This window comes from Capra hircus, chromosome 2 (genome assembly GCF_001704415.2).
Source record: "Capra hircus breed San Clemente chromosome 2, ASM170441v1, whole genome shotgun sequence".
NCBI lineage: Eukaryota > Metazoa > Chordata > Mammalia > Artiodactyla > Bovidae > Capra > Capra hircus.
This window is the reverse complement of record NC_030809.1, coordinates 99,109,412-99,128,817: the sequence shown is the minus strand read 5'-3', so window position 1 is coordinate 99,128,817 and position 19,406 is coordinate 99,109,412. Positions and strand designations below refer to the sequence as shown.

The following is a 19,406-nucleotide window of genomic DNA, read 5'->3' as shown; positions in this document are numbered from 1 at the left end:
TACATTGGAGAAGGAAATGGCAACCCACACCAGTGTTCTTGCCTGGAGAATCCCAGGGACGGGGGAGCCTGGTGGGCTGCCGTCTCTGAGGTCGCACAGTCAGCCACAACTGAAGCGACTTAGCAGCAGCAGCAGCAGCATGCACCATCTTAATCATTTTTAAGTGTACAGTTCAGTGGTATTCACTACATCCATGTTGTCGCACATCCATCACCACTGTCCACTCCAGAACTCTTCATCTTGCAAAACTCTATATCCATTACACAATATCCCATCTTGAAACTCTATATCCAATGAACTATACCTTCTCATTCCCTCCTCTCCCAGCCCCTGGCAACCATCAGTCTATTAATTCTTTCCATCTTTATAAATTTGACTACTTTATGTACCTCATGTAAGTGGTTTCTTACAGTGTTTGTTTTTCTGTGCCTGGCTTATTTTACCTAACATGTCTTTCAAGATTATCCATGTGGTACCATGCATCAGAATTTCCTGCCTTTTAAAGTCTGGATAATATCATTGTATATGTATAGACCACATTTTATTTATCTATTTTTCTACTGATGGACATTCGGGTTGCTATTATGCCTGATACTGCCATGGATGTGGACGTACAGATATCTCTTTGAGACCCTGCTTTCAATTATTTTGGATGTATACCTAGAAGTGGAATTTCTGAATCATATGGTAATTCTGTTTTTAATTTTTTAAGGAACCACTATGATATTTTTATAGTACCTATACCACTTTACATTCCCTCCAGTAGTATACAAGTTTGCAATTCCTCTACGTCTTTGCCAGCATTTGTTTTGTTTTTGTTTTTTTGATAATAGCATCATAACAAGTGTGATGTGGTATCTCATTGCGGTTTTGATTTGCATTTCCCTGATGATTAGTGATGTTAGGTATCTTTTCATGTGCTTGTTGGCCTTCTGCACATCTTTGGAGAAATATCAAGTCTTTTGACCATTTTAAAGTCAAATTGTTTTGTTGTTGAGTTATAATAGTTTTTTGTATATTCTAAATATTTATAACCCTTATAAGATACAAACTGATTTACAAACAGTTTCTTCCATTCCATGGAGTGCCTTTCCACTGTTAATTATGTTCTTTGAGGCACAGAGATTTACAATTTTGTAACAGTCCAATTTATCTATTTTTTCTTTTGTCTGTGTTTTTGTTGTCCTGTGTGAGAAATCATTGCAAATACAATGTCAGAATCATTCTATGTTTTCTTCTTATAGTTTTAGCTCTTATATTTAGGTCTTTGATCTATTTTTACCTAATTTTTGTATATGGCATTTGGTATATGTCCACCTTCATTATCTTGAACGTGGACATCCAGTTTTTACTTTAGTATTTGTTGAAAAAACTTCTTTCCCCATTTAATAGTCTTGGCAACCTTGTTGAGAATCATTTGACTATATACAGCAGGGTTTGTTTTGGGGCACTCTCTTCTTTTCCATTGCTATTCTAGTCATCCCCCTTTTGTCCACCACTCTGCTATCTTGAACTGAAATCTAACTCTATTAATCCCTTGCTAAAAATGTACTTATGTAGCATTAAAGGCTCTGCAGAGCTAGACTCAACCTATTCTTAGTCTTTCTCCCTATCATAACCCCATTCTCTCTTCCCTACATTGTCTACTCATCCTACAGAATTACTCCAGAATATAATATATACCTACACATCTGCTAAATTCTATCTGTGCCTTCCTTTATTCTCTTTCCCACCCTCCACCCACACATGGCAGTTACTTTTTACTCCTATAGAATTTTGTTACTATCAGAGTCATTATCACGTCATATAACAAATATATATGCATACCTGCTCCTACCCAGTAAAAGCTGAGCTTGATGGCCTTTCAAAGAAAAATTTCTTTGTGCTCGCCTTGCCCAGAGATATCACCCCTATTGCAACTGCACAGAGAAAGTGGTGTTAACATGTATACAACATAAGGCTAGATATTGCCTGTGCATTTCATTAATCTTCAGAACAGTCCTGTGAGACATGTGACATATGACGAAACCAAGGCTTAGAAATGTTTGGTTACACAGCTAATTAGTTGTCAGAACTAGAATTCAAACTCATAGTCATCTGGCCATGAGCCATGCTGTGATCACTAAGCTATGAAGACACTAAAGAAAGATGGGTGGTTAGTGAAATATAATAGGGTATGCTGATCAACCTACTTTCTTTTAGGCCTGAATATGATTTTATCACAACCTCCAAAGTTGATCAGATGCAGGGTTCCCCATGTAGGTAAAGCCTAAACCAGAATATCTCACTAAGTAAAGCATAAACGAGAATATCAACTAAATTATAATGGGAGAAATTCCTTTCTATCAGTACTAACCAAAGTACTACATCCAGGTTTCTAGTGTCATGATACCTAAGAAAAAGACTGAATTATCTGACGTATACTAGGTGAGCATATAGGGTCAACCCAATGAGAATTAGATGTTTAGTTAGGAGTGTTTTATCCAGGCTTGGCAAGGGCAGACAAATCAGCCTTTCTTCACAACACAGAAAACCACAATGGAATCTCCCTCTGACAACTTCTGGGTTCGTTCCCGGACAATATATACTAAACTGCATATTTTACCCCTCAAACTCTCCTTTTACCCTGTTCCATCATGCTTATGTCCGTTTTTTGTTCTGGAGAAACGGAAATATCTCAGCTTTTTTAATTATTACTTTTTCTAGTTCTGCCTATTTCACATTATTTCTAGCCATCTGATAAGAAGTCTGTGCATTTCATGAGTCATGTGTTTACTAACATGCTCTTATTAGATGAACAGATAATTGCCCATTCTGTATGGACTTAACTGGCTCTCTTTTTCACTATTTAATTACCTGGCTGTGCTGGGTCTTACAGCATGTGGGATCTTTAGTTGTGGCATATGGGATCTAGTTCCCCAAGCAGAGACTGAACCCAGGTCTCCTGCATTAGAAGAAGCATGGAGTCTTAGCCATGGACCACCAGGGAAATCCCTTAATTGGTTTTCTTACTCCTTCACTCAAAATTCCTTTAGCAGCTAGAATTCAAATCTTCAGTTACTAAGGGTATTGCTGTTATGGACTGGGTATCTCCCACTCTCACCTGAAACAGTTCCTCAAGAGATTGTAGCTTACACATTTTTAAACACCCAGTATCTAGTGTAATGCCTGACATATTAAAGTAACCAATAAGACTTTGTCAGTAAAGCCTTCCCGTTAAGGAAGATATTCAAAGGAATGAGCCACACTGTCTGAAAACAATGCCAAAATCCAGTTCTAAGTATCTTTTAGGTAGCAGCTATGCTGGAAAAAAATGATTGAATTTCCACAATGATTCCTTTGAAAAGGATAGCTCTTAATGCCTGTATATGTTGGATTATATTTCCTGAAATATATAGTTATATTACTTTATAATTCTATCTTGAAGCCTGCGGATAGAGTACAGCTGCTTCCTGGGATATTTTAAAGAGGCTCATGCCTATAATAAAAAGCCTTAGAGGTCCCAGGTGAACTAAAGAGGTCAAAAAGAATGGATTATCTGACACAAAGTGAAATTCTTTGTAATTCTCCAGATTGCTTTCCTGTGGTATCTAGCTTTGATCTCATTCCCTTTCAAGGGGACTCTGACTTTGATCTCATTTCCTTTCTAAGGGGACAGCATATACCATCTGGTATAGTCATTAAAACCATAAAATCAAAGACTTCTAGCTTTCCATCTTCCTAGGCACACGATAGAATTGTATTTCCTATACCCCTTGTGGTTAAGTGAGACCATTTGACAAGCTAGTTCTGGCCAAGGAGAGTTGAATGTAAGGATCATGTACATCTTGTTGGCTAAGGATTTAATGTCTCTCTTTTCACTCTGGCATAGCTACTATTAACATTCAAAATTGTTCATGTTCTGTTAGCCCAGGCCCCTGACTAACTTCGTTGAACATAATTCCCTACCAATTCACAGTGAACACAGCATAAGCAAGAAATAATCCTTGCTTGTTTTAAGTCACTGAAATATTGGGGTTCATTGTAGTTGCCCCGTATCCTAGGCTATCCTGATACTCACAGACCTGGCTACTTAACCATTGGATTAGAAGGAAAAAAAATAGGCCCAGTAGGGCTTAATAGCTTACCTTTCTATATCCCATCACTTATGAAGGGGTCCTGGAAAAGAACAAAAATGCACAGTTGAAAGTGTGATAAAAGAGTAAGAGGGTCTTGGGAAAGTAAGAAGACTGAGCTGTAGTAATCTGTCATGGTCGGGAAAGACTGTTCATGTATTTTACCTTAAGTTCAGAGGGGAGACACTGCTTTTGAGAAACCTCATGATGAAAAACACAAGAATAAGAAAATGGAGGGGCTGGAGTACATTTTGACCCAAAGAAACTTTGAATTGCTATGGATTTATGTAGACCATGCTTTATGCTGTTATGGAGATCCAAAATATGATCTACCTAAAGAAGACTGGTAGATTTTATTAATACAAAGAATTACAGGGCTTTAACCAAAGCAGTGATTAGAGGGATATTTATAGCTGTAAATACTATATATAGAAAAAATCATAAATCAATAACCTAAACTTTCCATAGAAAAAGAACAAACTAGACCTTAAGCAAGCAGGAGGAAGGAACTAATGATTACAGAGTATAAATTAATGAAAAAGAGAATAGAGAAAATAAAAATTGGTTCTTTGAAAAGATCGAAATTGACAAAACTTTTGCTGAATCAACTGAGAAAAAAGAAAACTGAAATTATTACAGTCAGGAATGAAAGAAGGGACATTGCTACTGACTTTACACAAATAAAAAGGGATTTAAAATGAATATTGTGAACAAGTGAATGCTAACCAAATAGATAATTTGGGTGATAATGGACAAATTCCTATAAGATACAAACTACTGCAACTGTATCAAGAAGAAACAGAATGTCTAAATAGACCTATGACAGATTGAATAATAATTCTGTAAGTTGGCCTACTGTTAAGTGAATTTGATTGTACAGTGTCATATGTCTAAAAAAGCCATGAATCAAACTAAAAATGTGGGTTTATTTTTCAAAAACACATTTTAAATCTTGAGTTCTCTTCTGGAGCATTAGTAATAAGATAGTAAAAAATAAAGAATTTGACAAGATGAGACAATAAATATTTTTAATTATAGGAAGTTGAAATTTAAAAATCCATAAACAATAAAAATGTTTCTCATACGAAAGAGGAAGAAAAGGGAATCGATGGAACTACAAAATTTCTTTAGTATGTACAGATGTGAAGGGTCATCACATTTCTTTCTGGTCTTATTTCCAGCTCCACGGACATTTTCTAACATCAGGAAAGCCCAATATGAGCTTTCCTCATCCTCTTCATTTGGCAGCCCCTGGGTCTTTCTTTTATCTGTATAGAACAGCAATTCAAAGAACTCTATTTAACTTTAATTACTTGGTTGGCACCCAGGACTATGGGTGGATTAATGAAAACATTGCCAGCTAGAGGGTGTAGAGTTTATATAATGGCAAAGGATAAGGGGAATTCAGAGACTATTCCGTAATGCAGAAGGTAACATAGCTTGCTCCCAGTTATAGCTTCTCAGATTCTCAGAGTTCTCTACTGTGGGTAATACCAGGTGTGGGAAGTGAATAATTGTATTTGTATGAGAGACTCCCTGGCCTGTTCTCATAGGTATTTTAAACAATTTTTTTAAAGTTTAATATACACTATACATAAATGCTTGTATCATACATAAATGAGCTTGACACATTTTTTGCAAACTGAACACTTCCAGGGTGTTTTTTTACAACTTGTACTTTCCCTTGCCTGATTTTTCTGGAAACTCTGACTGATGTTGAAGCTGAAACTCCAGTACTTTGGCCACCTGATGCGAAGAGCTGACTCATTTGAAAAGACTCTGATGCTGGGAAAGATTGAGGGCAGGAAAATTAGGGGACGACAGAGGATGAGATAGTTGGGTGGCATCACCGACTCAATGGACATGGGTTCAGGTAGACTCCAGTAGTTGGTGATGGACAGGGAGGCCTGGCATGCTGCAGTTCATGGGGTCGCAAAGAGTCAGACACGACTGAGTGACTGAACTGAACTGGTCTCAGTTTGCATGCAAAGCAGAACAACAAATATATTCCTGAATATTTACTGTGAAATGGGTATTTCCCAAGCTCATCCCTCAGCTGGCCAACATTTCAAGCCTGTTTAAGACCCATTCCTCCAACCACCTTTTCTAATTACTTCACTTCCTATCATCTCTCTCTCTCTCTCTCCTTTGAGTTCTTGGTTACTCTCAATTAAACATTTGAGTAATCCTGACTCACTAACTGAATCACACCTGTTCTTTTCCCACTGGGTCGTATTTTGAGAGCATGTATTGCTTACTATTTAATTGGAAAGTTAACTTTCCTTTAAATGTATCATTTAAAATTATTTACTGTATTCCCCAAATAGCATTATTATTACAAGGAACAAACTAGAAATTAATAATAAAATAGGATTAATTATTGACCACAGTTACATATTAAGAATTAGAGCAAAAAATATATAAACTATTCAAATCTTTAATATTCCAAGTCAAAGTTTCAACTCTTAGTCCTACAAGGTAAGATAACCAATTCACTCGTGATCAAAGATCTCTGTAAATTCTTAACAACGTTTTTCTAGTATATTGCCAGATATGTTAGTTAACATCTCCCAAATTGTAAACTTGTGGATTAGAGACCAGCCACAATAAAGCTTCCCTCTTTGAAATTCCTTTTTCTTTCAGACCATATTGGGCTTGAGGTCTCCATGCTAAGTTACTGGCCTGTGTATCAGAGGTTTCTTTTACATATTTTACTTGAAGAATGTTATAATCAATCTTGCCTATCAAATTAGTGAAAACATAAAAAAAATTAATCTCTCAATAATGTGGAGAGACAGGGACCACCATATGCTTCCAAGAGTTAAAACCATAAAACCTCTCTGAAAAGCAAGATGGCAACTATTTACACCCTGATGCCGAGTAATTCCATTTCTATTAATTTACTCAGCAAACGTCACTGAAGTAATTATGTACAAAGTAATTGAATCCAGTATTATTTACAAGAAGCACAGAAATATTGAAACAACTGGGAAAATGTTAAATAAATTATGTTTCTGGGGCTGTGGACCATTAGGCAGAAAAAATGACTACACTACTAAGATATTTTAGACATGGAAAATGCTCAGGATACAAGTCTAAGTTGAAAAAGGTAGTTTACGGATCTTTTTGTAAAATTATTGGTATTATTCATGAAAGACTGAGTGGCTGATTTTTGGTGGTGTGATTATTAGTTATTGTCATTATTTATAGTTTTTATGTTTCCTACAGAGAGCTCTATTATTTATACAATAGAAAAAGTTATTTTCAGAAAAATACTGTTTTGGCAATACTTTGGCATGTAATCAGGTTTTAAAGTCTCAATCATGCATTCGTTAAAAATCACAAGTGTCTAAAATCATGAATTTTTATTTCTCCTTTTTTCTATTTTATTACAAATCTTTTCCAGCAATCTCAGTTTTGTTTAAATTTGAGTGTTTTAGTTTGTGTATGCTTAGTTGCCTCCACTCTGTGCAATCGCATGGACTGCAGCCCGCCAGCTCCTCTGTCCATGGAATTTTCCAGCTAAGAATACAGGAATGGGTTGCCATTTCCCATTCCAGGGGATCTTCCTGACCCAGGGATAAAACCTCTACCTCCTGCGTCTCCTGCATTGACAGGCGATTTTTTTTTTTTTCCACCACTGAGCCACTTGGGAAGCCCTTTCAGTTCAGTTCAGTTCAGTTGCGTCCGACTCTTTGTGACCCCAAGAATCGCAGCACGCCAGGCCTCCCTGTCCATCACCAACTCCTGGAGCTCACTCAGACTCAGGTCCATCGAGTCAGTGATGCCATCCAGCCATCTCATTGTCTGTCGTCCCCTTCTCCTCCTGCCCCCAATCCCTCCCAGCATCAGTCTTTTCCAGAGTCAACCCTTCACATGAGATGGCCAAAGTACTGGAGTTTCAGCTTTAGCATCATTCCTTCCAAAGAAATCCCAGGGCTGATCTCCTTCAGAATGGACTGGCTGGATCTCCTTGCAGTCCAAGGGACTCTCAAGAGTCTTCTCCAACACCACAGTTCAAAAGCATCAGTTCTTCGGCGCTCAGCCTTCTTCACAGTCCAACTCTCACATCCATACATGACTACTGGAAAAACCATAGCCTTGACTAGACGGACCTTAGTCGGCAAAGTAATATCTCTGCCTTTGAAGCCCTTTATTACTTGTCAAATACAACTAGTTTCCTTGCCGAAGAAAACACTACACTTTTTATTTTAATCTGAACATGGTCCTATATTGTGACATGTACTTAGTACACTTAGGAGCTTTTTCCTGGTCAATTTTTTAATATCAAAAGGGGTTGGCAAGACCACTTTGTAATCAATTACACGTGGAAACCATTAGGAGACGCTCGGAAACGCTAGAAAACAATGCATATTGGGTTCCCGTGATACCAGAATAGCCTGGATATCCTTTTCAGCATTCTGCCTTGGAGAAACATTTGACCACAAAGGCGATTGCAGGAGTCATGGACTGCTGAGGTCAGAGCTGGCTTAAACAGAAAAGACCAGTCAGGGAGATCAGAGGACAGAAGCAAGGTAAATACAGCAAAGTAAGGAGGGTGACTCAAGTCAGTAAAGAGTCTGCCTGCCATGTGGGAGACCTGGGTTCAATCCCTTGGTCAGGAAGATGATCCCTTGGAGAAGGAAATGGCATTCCGCTTCAGTACTCTTTCCTGGAGAATTTCATCTGTCCCTGGGGTCACAAAAGGTCGGACACGACTGAGTGACTAACACTTTCACTTCCCAGGACGCTGAAAAACAGCTGTAGTAACTGTCCCTTTTACAATCACATTTCTGGACTCGCTAGACCTTGGGACCTCAGCTTCTACAACTAGAAAGATTTTTCAACGAACGGCTCAGACGATAACTGCTGCTGCTGCTGCTAAGTCTCTTCAGTCGTTTCCGACTGTAGCGTCTGCCTATAATGCAGGAGACCTGGGTTCGATCCCTGGGTTGGGAAGATCCCCTGGAGAAGGAAATGGCAACCCACTCCAGTACTCTTGCCTGGAAAATCCTGTGGACGGAAGAGCCTGGTAGGCTACAGTCCACGGGGTTGCAAAGAGGACAGGACTAAGTGACTCCACTTTCTTTTTCAAAGGTTCTTCCCAAGTGTGGACTCATCTTAATCCTAGAGCCAGAATTCAGGGACCGCCTCATCACAAAGCGGAAGGACGCGCATGCGCCGTGGCGCCGACCGCCCCCGGTGGGCGGGGTCTGTTCTTTCCCCTCTGGGCTGCCGCCGGCGCCAACCACGCCCGCCTCACCTGCGCATCACGTGTCCGCCGGCGCTCTTAGCGCACCTGAGGGCGGATCCCTGACGTCTTGGGTCTTCGACGTGAAAAGACCAGTGCGCACGGGCCAGTATAGCAGCAGCGGTGGCAGGTACAGGAGCGCGGCTCGGGTCCGCCCGCTGGGGTGTCTAAACCCTTGGTTTCCCGGCGTCTGCTTCTAAGCGCGCGACCGGGACCAGCGAGATTCTGTTGTGCGGCCTCCGCCCGGGAGCCGGGGGCGCCTCACGGCGTGAAGTGGAAGTCCCAGTTCCCCCCAATCCCTTGCGCCGGTGCCCGCGCCCCAGAATTCCGCGCTTCCTGCCGGCCGCGTTCCTGCTCGGTCGTTCCTGGTCGCTCGGTCCAGTGAGGCCCAACTGGCTCTCGGAGTTGAGCATATCCTCGGTCCCCAAATAGGTGTGGGGGAGTAGGTCGCTGGCTTTATGTAGGATTCTTGACACATTTCGGGTTGGCTTTGCGATAGACAGGGATGCGAGTGTTCCCACTGGCCAGTTCAGTGTGCCGGGAGATTGGCGCGTCGGCAGAGGTCGAAGTGGACGCCCACACCCCGAGCGGAACAAACTTCAGCTGATAGGGTTCCTGCGCGTCAGATTCTAGGACCTTGAACTTCAGAGAGAGCTGAGTGGCAGAAGGGTGAGGAAGCAAAAGTTTGTTTGGAAATTATCTTTGTGCACTTGCACAGTTGAGATTTGGGACTTCTCCAGAAGACCACCTGATTGGGTTTGTTCTCACTGCAAATACCAGGGGTTTTGATGGTCTGTTTGTTTTTTAGACCTAGTTGGAGCTTGTTTGAAAAAGAGGCCGAACTTCTGACATCAGAAATGTTGGAAAAGGCTTGTTTCATTTATTTGTAAAGATTTCTGTAAATAATATTAGAATAATAGATTCATTTTACAATTCAAGTTTACACCTGTTCCTCAGGGCTGATTATTGCCTCCTTTTACGTCATTTTTCCACTTTTTTTTAGTGTTAATACCTTTATTTTTACTAACAGTTCTCTGGTTATTTCGTATTCATAAATAATGTTTAAAGGCAGCTAGAACTCAACTAGATTTGGGGGAAAATGTTAATTCAACAAATATTTAACCGTATTAAGTGCAAACACTTTCATGTGCTGTGAATACAGAAATGAGAGAAACAGCTTTGGTGCTTAGGTTTTAGTAGGGGGAGACACATGAATAGTGTCAGCTGAGGGCAATTGCTACACTGATGATTAAAATAGGGTGATGATTAAAATAGGGTGATGTGCTAGCCTATAGAGGGGCTACTTTAGGAAAGTCACTGAAAAAGGACACTGAAATTGAAATTTACATGAGAAATTATCTCCCAGAAACAGAGGCATGAGAATTTAAGCATCAGAAAGCCACTTTGTGAAGCTCTTAGATGTTACCATTATGACTAGGGAGGCTGGAAAGAAGGGAGGGAGAAGAAAAGGGGAAGTAGTTGGGGTCTAAGAAGTAGATAGGCAAGAGCCACATCATACAGGGTTTGGTAAGTCTTGGTGAGGAGTTTGGATTTTATTCTAAATTTATAAATTTGGTCTTAGGTGCAGACTGGCTAAGTCCACTTTTGGGGGGGGCACTCTTTCTTTGGGTTTCCTTGATTTATTAAATTAATTCTTCACCTCAAGTCTTTATATCTTTTTATTCTTTGTCATACAAGATGACATACCATGACATGATAGCTTTCAACATTGCCACTTATATTGACAAGGAAACCTTTTGTTTGTTGTATGAGTTAACTGTAATAGTTCTACATCTTAAAGGTGAGCAATACTTTTGGCTCCATCCTATGGAAGGAAGAGCGAGAGTTTGTTAAAGTAGTGAAAAATCTTTTTGAATTTAGCACATCTGGAATGAGGCAGTGTTGAGCAGCAGTTCATAAAGGGAAAGTCTTCAAAGGTAATAAATACCCAGAGTTTTGAATATACAGTGTCAAATCAGTTTGAAGTTACTTGACCAGGTTCTTTCTCGGGAGTTACGGAACTTTACTGGTATGGCACTGGTGATTGTGTTTATCATCAGCGATTGTAGTCTTAACATGTTTTATTTCTCGCCAAATATTCTTAGCCCAGGTATAATTTATTGTCTTTAAAAAATGTGAATGCAGAAGCTTTTGTTGAGCAAGTTTTTTAATTGATTTTGACTCTTCTATATTGATTTGCGTTGTATTTATTTGATTCCTAGGATGAAGTAACCTTTATCTAAAAACTGCAGGCTATTTTCCAGTAAAGAACATGGTGAAACTAATTCACACATTAGCAGATCATGATGATGATGTCAACTGCTGTGCCTTCTCCTCTTCCCTCTTGGCTACTTGCTCCTTGGACAAAACAATTCGCCTATATTCCCTGAGTGACTTTACTGAAGTACCATACTCTCCATTGAAGTTTCACACCTATGCTGTCCACTGCTGCTGTTTCTCCCCTTCAGGACATATTTTGGCTTCATGTTCAACAGATGGTACCACTGTCCTATGGGATGCTCAAAACGGACAGATTTTGGCAGTGATGGAACAGCCCAGTGGTAGCCCTGTGAGAGTTTGCCGATTTTCCCCAGACTCCGCTTGTTTGGTATCAGGGGCATCTGATGGAACTGTTGTTTTGTGGAATGCGCAGTCATACAAGTTACATAGGTAAGAATGTTTAAACCCTTTCCATTTTTAATCCTATTACCAGGTTTACAGAAATTTTTTTGATGACTTGAAGTAGATAATTCAGACATCTCGAGGAGAAATACTTTGATCTGTCTCCTGAAGGTCATAAAACAGATATTTAATATGATTCTTGAAGTAGATTTGCTTGGCTCTGAGTGTTTTACATTTCTACTTTTTCTTTTGTAAAATAAGTGTTAATCTTGTTAGAACTGTATGGATTTTTAATAGTTAGGCAAAAAAAAAAAAAAGTTTTGGATAAAACTTAGTAATTTTTGGCTCTTTGGTCACACATGGCTCAGGTGTTCTCAGTAATGAAGTAATTGTAGGTGAGTCTCACCTGCACAGCTCTTTGCTGACTGGGATTACTGACCAAGCCCAGAAGAGGGAACCTTGTGATGGGTATGGTGGTGTGTGTTACCACTTCTTTAAAAACGTCACCTGAAAAACTGCTTTTGGATAAAAATACATCAGTTAATTTACACTGGTAATGTTGTGTTGCAACTCCCTAGTGTTAAAACCATGTATTTGTAAACTTATCATATGCTAAAATATATATAATATTTTAACAAATTTAAAGTGTACAGTTCAGTGACATTAATCACATTAAAAACTGTAAACTTTTAAATGTCACCAATTAAAATAGCTTAATGTGCCTTCCCCCCTCCCTCCCTCTCACCAACACTCAGAGCACAGATGGCAGCTGGTAAACAACTGTTGCTCATTTAGATTTTTGGTCTTTGTGTTGAAAGTATGTTTTAAGTAGCGTTAATAAACAGTTTAAAGTGAAGACACGGAGAGAATGGAATGCCTTTAAGTTGTTTTCTGTGAATGAAATTTAGCTGTCGGCCAGGGAATCTTTTTCAGTTAACCAATTGGTAAATTGTCTCCCTAACGTTATTTCTCTACTATATGTAATTATGTGAAAATGATACACTGCAATTAATTTAAGCGCTGGATAGGACACTGCATGGGTTGTTGGATTTTTAACAGGTTATTTTTCCTAATTGATAAAATAATGAATTATTGTTAGCCCAGTGCTTCCTAATCTTCCCTGGATTATTTTAAGTTGTTCACAGCATTTCATTTACATAAAGAATTTATAACTGAAGGTGAGAAGAAAGTCCTTACTGTTGTTTCTAGGTGATTTTAATACAAATGTTGAAAGTGCTTTTCATCCCCAATAACATGCTTTTCAATAAAAAAGTTGTATCTTTTTAAAAATTGTGACTGTAATTGATATTGTTGGTTGTTGTTGCTATTTTTGTTAAACTTTGTATATTTTAATGAAAAGAGTATGAAGATACATAGACTTTGATTTGGTTAGGATAATGTTTAAATTGTCTTACTTTTGGCAAGCCTCTCTCAGTTTATAGCATATAAAGGATATTTTATTTCTATAGGCATCTACTGCCCCTTCTCTCTAGTTCTAGCCTTTTATCCTTTTCTTTTACTATATCAAGCTGCTATTAGAGACTGTAATATAAAGTAAAGGATGCTCTGAAATGAAAACTCCCCTTTCTTTTGCTTTTATTTCAGATGTGCTAGTGTTAAGGATGGCTCCTTAGTGGCCTGTGCATTTTCTCCTCCTGGAAACCTCTTTGTCACTGGCTCCTCATGTGGTGATTTAACAGTGTGGGATGATAAAATGAGGTGTCTGCACAATGAAAAAGCACATGATCTTGGAATTACCTGCTGTGACTTTTCTTCACAACCAGTTCCTGGTTAGTTATTTTACTCTTATAAGCACTAGTAAGTCCTGTTTGCAGTTTGTATGTGACTTTTCATTCATTTACTCATTTTCACTTCATATTAATAAAACAAAATCTTTTAATTTATTCCCTTCAAGGAATCATCCTTCTGCTTTATGTTTTTGATCAAAATGAAATCACAAATACTTTTTGGGGAAACCAGATTCTTTGGGAAAATACATGGGGGCTGACACAACTTGATGCAGTAGATCTGGATTCCTCGAGTTTGCTAATGTAGAGGCCTTAGACCTATTGGTTTCACTGTGATTTTTGAAACATTGTATGTTTTTATTCAAATAGAAATGTGAAATATAAAAATTGAAAACAGGTTTCTTTTTTCACTTACTATTTAATCTTTCAAAAGATAACCTTATAAAAGCATTTGTTAGTAGATTAGTTTTTAGAAAAAGAAGAGAACTCTTGACTGTAGACTCTTAGTGTTAAATAAATACAGTGAATTGGGAATTTGCCTTCTTTTATTTTCATCTTCTGTGTTAGGATGGACGTTCTCCTTCTGGCTACTTCAATCTTGCTTCCAGACAAGTGCTGTCCTATAGTGATATAATGTGAGCTACATGTGTAAATTTTAAAATTTCTAGTAGTAGATGAAATTTTAGTAATGTATTTTACTTTACCCAATATACCTAAAATATTTCAAAGTCCTAAAATTGTTAATAAGATATTTTACTGTGTGCGGGTATGAAGTCTCTGAAGCCCGGTGTGCGTGTTATGTCGCATGGCAGTTGGTGCTGGTCGCGCTTCAGCTGTTCAGTAGTCTTATGTGGCAAGTTATTAAGACTGTCTTGTGACAGCTCGGGCTTTGGTACTCCCCTATTTCAAAACCATCAGTGGCATGTTAAAATATGATTAAGGTAAGATAAAATACCAAGTTTCAAACACAAAGCCTTTAATTACCTTACCTCTTCTGTTTCCCTGCCTCATTACAAGTCACGCTTGGTCTCATGCATTCACTTGCCTCACTGGCCTCCTTTTATTTCTTGAATGTCTGTAAGATGTGTCTGAGGGTTTTACATGTGGACCTTTACTTGGTTCACTCTTATTCATCCTTTAGAATTCAGGTTAAAAAAATAAATCACTTCAGAAGAGCTTCCTCTGCTCTTAACCTCCTGTACTCAGTCTGAAGTATTTTGATATAGTCCTTTAGTTACATGCTTTATTTTTCTTTTATAGGACTTAGTGAAGTTATCTATATGAATTATGTTTAATGGTGTTTTTCCTGTGAGATTGTACACTCCATAGGGTAGGCCTGGATGTATTTTATTTACAGTGCCTGGAATGTAATAGGCTTTGAAAAGCAGACTTTTTAAAATTAGAATATAGTTGCTTTACAATTTTGCTGTATAGTTGCTTTCTACTATACAGCAAAGTGAATCAGCTATATACCCCTCTCTTTTTTTTGGAATTCCTTCTCATTTAGGTCACAACTGAGCAATGAGAAGGGTTCTCTGAGCCATACAGTATTAGTTATCTGTCTTATCCATGGCATCAGTAGTGTATATATGTCAGTCCCAATCTCCCAATTCATCTTACCCTCCTCTTAACCCCGTTCCCCGCTTGGTGTCCATATGTTTCATTTCTGTGTGTCTCTTTCTCTTTGAAAATAAGATTATCTATATCATTTTTCTAGATTCCACATATATGCATTCATATACTTGTTTTTCTGACTTCACTCTGTATGATAGTCTCTAAGTCCATCCACCTCTCTATAAATCATCCAGCTTTATTCCTTTTTTGTGACTGTGTAATATTCCTGTGTGTGTGTGTGTGTATGTGTGTGTGCGCGCGTGTGTGCACATGCTGCATCTTTTTTATCCATTCCTTTGTTGATGGGCATTTAGGTTGTTTCTGTGTCCTGGCTGTTGTTACTAGCGCTGCAGTGAACACTAGGGTGCATGTGTCTTTTTGAATTATAGTTTTCTCAAGATATATGCCCAGTAGTGGGATGGTCGAGTCATATGGTAGTTCTGTTTCTAGTTTTTTAAGGAATCTCCATACTGTTTTCCATAGTTACATTCCCACCAACAATATAGGGGTGTTCCCTTTTCTGCACATCCTCTTCAGCATTTATTGTTTGTAGATTTTTTTAATGATGGCCATTCTGACTGGAGTGAAGTAGTCCCTCATTGTAGTTTTGATTTGCATATCTCTGATAGTGATGTTGAGCATATTTTCATCTGTTTATTGGCTATCTGTATGTTTTCTTTGGATAACGTCTGTCTTCTGTCCATTTTTTGATTGGGTTGTGCTTTTGCTTTTTAAATTGAGCTACATGAGCTGTTTGTATGTTTTGTTTTTTAAAAATATTTATTTGGCTGAGCAGGGTCTTAGTTGCGGCACACGGGAGCTTAGATCTTTCAGTTGTGCCATGCAGGACCTTTTATTTGCACCATGTGGAGTCTAATTCCCTGGCCAGAGATTAAGCCTGTGCCCCCTGCATTGAGAGTGTGGAGTCTTAGCCAGTGAACCACCAAGAAAGTCCCCTGTTTGTATATTTTTTCAGATTAATCCTTTATCAGTTGCTTTATTTGCAAATATTTTCTCCCATTTTGAGGGCTGTCTTTTCATCTTATTTATGGTTTCCTTTGTTGTGCAAAAGACTTAAAGTTTAATTAGATCCCATTTGTTAATTTTTGTGTTTATTTTCATAACTCTAAGAGGTGGATCAAAAAAGATCCTGTTTCCTCTAAGAGTTTTATATTTTACAGTGTCTGGCCTTTAGGTCTTTAATCCATTTTGAGTTTATTTTTGTGTATGGTGCTAGGAAATGTTTAATTTCATTCTTTACATGTAGCTGTCCAGTTTTTCCAGCACTACTTACTGAAGAGGCTTTTTCTCCTTTGTATATTCTTGCCTTCTTTGTCATAAATTTAGGTGATTGAAATGCAGACTAAGATTCCTTTTATTGATTTGTTGAAATTAGTTTGTTTCCTTAACTTTTAATATCATAGGGAAGATTAACAGTTTTCTTTTCATGAATCTATTCTTATACTGAACTCCCTACCTAATTTAATTGTGATGATTTATTTTTTAATATATTGTTTTATGATGTTTTATTCTAAGAAGATCAGCTTGTAACAGGCAAGAACTATTTCTTCCATTCTGTGACCCCGTCTCCAAAATCATACAGGCATATAGTGAATCTTTGGATTATATCAACGTCAGGAGATTTAGATTTCCTTTTTGAGTCTAATGATCTGAAAAGATTTTTCATTAAAATCCCATTTTTTTACTACTGTTAACATTAAGGATATCCTTCTTCTGTCTTCAGAGGGATTGCAGCTGATAGGTTCTGGAAAGGTTCACTACACTAGGCTGAAAATTCTAGGGAGATTCTAAATTAAGTATATTACTCACATCCCTACTGTGCCTTTAGAGTATATTTCAAAGTATATTTCTCAATATAGTTCTGATACATCCCTTCTGTAGTTTTAGTTTAACTTCTGTTAAAGTAGATATTAACCTTATGTGTGAATTCCCTGAAACAGATCAACGTATGCTTTAAAGTGATTATTAGAGGAATTTGTGGAAACTACTATATTTTCTTAAAAGACAGAAGATGTAATTTTTAACTTACAATTGCTTAATTTGGTATCTGTTAATATCTGTAAATACTTATGACAAATTGAGTCTTCTGCCTTTGTGACATTTTGCTCAAATATGGAAAAATAATAGTTTGTGTGCTAGAGGATAAATATTCAGTTCTCTCCAGTTTTTAAGTGATAGAGTTTGGGTTAGATTATTATTACAGTTTAAATATTTTTCCTGAAGAAAAGTCCATTTTAAAATATTTAGATCTTGAGCACAGACATTTTTTAAACTTTATAATTTTACAGTGTTCTAGCTGAATTCTCACTGTTGAAAGACACTTCAGCATCAGCATCAAAGATCTTATTTAGTCTAGAAACAATGGGGGAAAAAAGTTTTCTTAATTGGGTCTAGCACATAAATATTTTACTCAGCGATTTTGGGGTACATTTTTTTGCCTTAAAAACATTAAATGATTATAGAGATTATGGAGAATTACTTATATCCATCAATATCTCTGAGAAAGGATGCCCTTTGGCTGAACCTGTGCTACAAAAACAAAAATGCTATTGAAATGTGGAAAAGTCTCTTATAGTTAGAAAAACTTTCAGTGAAAAAGAAATTTTAATTTGTTGTATCTTAAAGTATATATGCTTCCAATAAAACAGGGAGTCCATAGGAAAAGTTTAGTTTACGTACCTACGTATATGAACTAAATACCAAATACTAAATATTTGCAAAACCAGAGTGCAATCTTAAGATAGGTATTCAGGTTTCTTAATTGAGTTTTACTGTATGTGAGTGGTAAAATATCCTTTGACTTATGATATTAGGTGTAATTCATATAAAATTGAGTTGGTGAACTGGATGGCCAGGGAAGTCCCAAATCTCATCTTTTTGCCTTTCCCCAATTCCTGCCCTTGGAGCCCCTTATCTTCCCTGACTGATTATAAACTCATATTTCCTCTGTTAGAGGCATGGTCTTTGGGCCCTTCTTCAGCAAGTGTCTGTTCTCCAGGGAACTAACTAGGGCAAGGCACTCACTGCAGAAGAAGCCAGATTCAACTATTCAACCTTTTCTCAGGTCACAATCACCAGCTACCAATTAGACCAGTGCCTGGAACACAGTGGCCCTCAACATATATGTTTAATGTATCCGTGAAGGGCATGGGGTACCATATGCCACATAGATAAGATTGTCAGTTTCACCCTTTTCCTGCTGTGTGACCTCAGGTACCTGGCTTTTCCTCTCTGGGCCTTAGCTCTCAACTGTGAACTTGGGATGGTCATGTTTGCTGCCTTGTAGGACTAACGTAAAGAGTTAGAGGTCGTATCTGTCAAATGCTTAACAGAAATATGCAAACAAGTGCTTAATAAACACTTGATAGTATTCTTAAAAAATTAAGTAGGTGATATCAATATTTACATTACCCACAAGTATTTGGGAACTTACCTAGTGGGTAGATAGTGATACTCTGTCTAAATAGGATAACAACTAGTAGGTGGTTTTTTTTTTTTTTTTTGGTAACACTACATTTAACTGATTACTTTGCCTAAGTTGTGTAATTGTTGTTTTTGTTTACTCCCTAAATTGTGTCCAGCTCTTGTGACATCCTGAACTGTATCACACCAGGCTTCTCTGTCCATGGGATTTCCCAGGCAAGAATACTGGAGTGGGTTGCCATTTCCTTCTCCAGGGGTTCTTCCCAACACAGGGGTTGAAGCCACGTCTCCTGCATTGTAGGCAGATTCTTTACCACTGAGCCTGATTCTTTTCCATTGGAAGGACCTACTTGTGAAATCAGTTCAGTTCGGTTGCTAAGTCATACCCAACTCTGTGACCCCATGGACTGCAGCAGGCCAGGCTTCCCTGTCCATCACCAACTCCTAGAGCTTGCTCAAACTCATGTCCTTTGAGTCAATGATGCCATCCACCATCTCATCTTCTGTCGTCCCCTTCTCCTGCATTCAGTCTTTCCCAGGATCAGTCTTTTCCAGTGTGTCGGGTCTTATGCATCAGGTGGTCCAAGTACTGGAGCTTCAGCTTCAACATCA

The 19,406-nt window shown here is 38.1% G+C and overlaps 1 protein-coding gene across 4 annotated transcripts in view; it reads left to right on the top strand.

Annotated features, from left to right (window-relative positions):
- The window catches only part of WDSUB1 (WD repeat, sterile alpha motif and U-box domain containing 1), a 72,954-nt gene continuing 62,720 nt past the window's right edge, over positions 9,173-19,406 (top strand). The window contains exons 1-3 of one of the 4 annotated variants that reach the window (XM_005676096.3): positions 9,173-9,496; positions 11,589-12,036; positions 13,594-13,778. In XM_005676096.3, the coding sequence (XP_005676153.1) occupies positions 11,639-12,036; positions 13,594-13,778 (583 nt within the window). In that variant the 5' untranslated portion in view covers positions 9,173-9,496; positions 11,589-11,638. The other 3 variants (XM_005676094.3, XM_018063420.1, XM_013969561.2) reach the window with 3 other exon arrangements.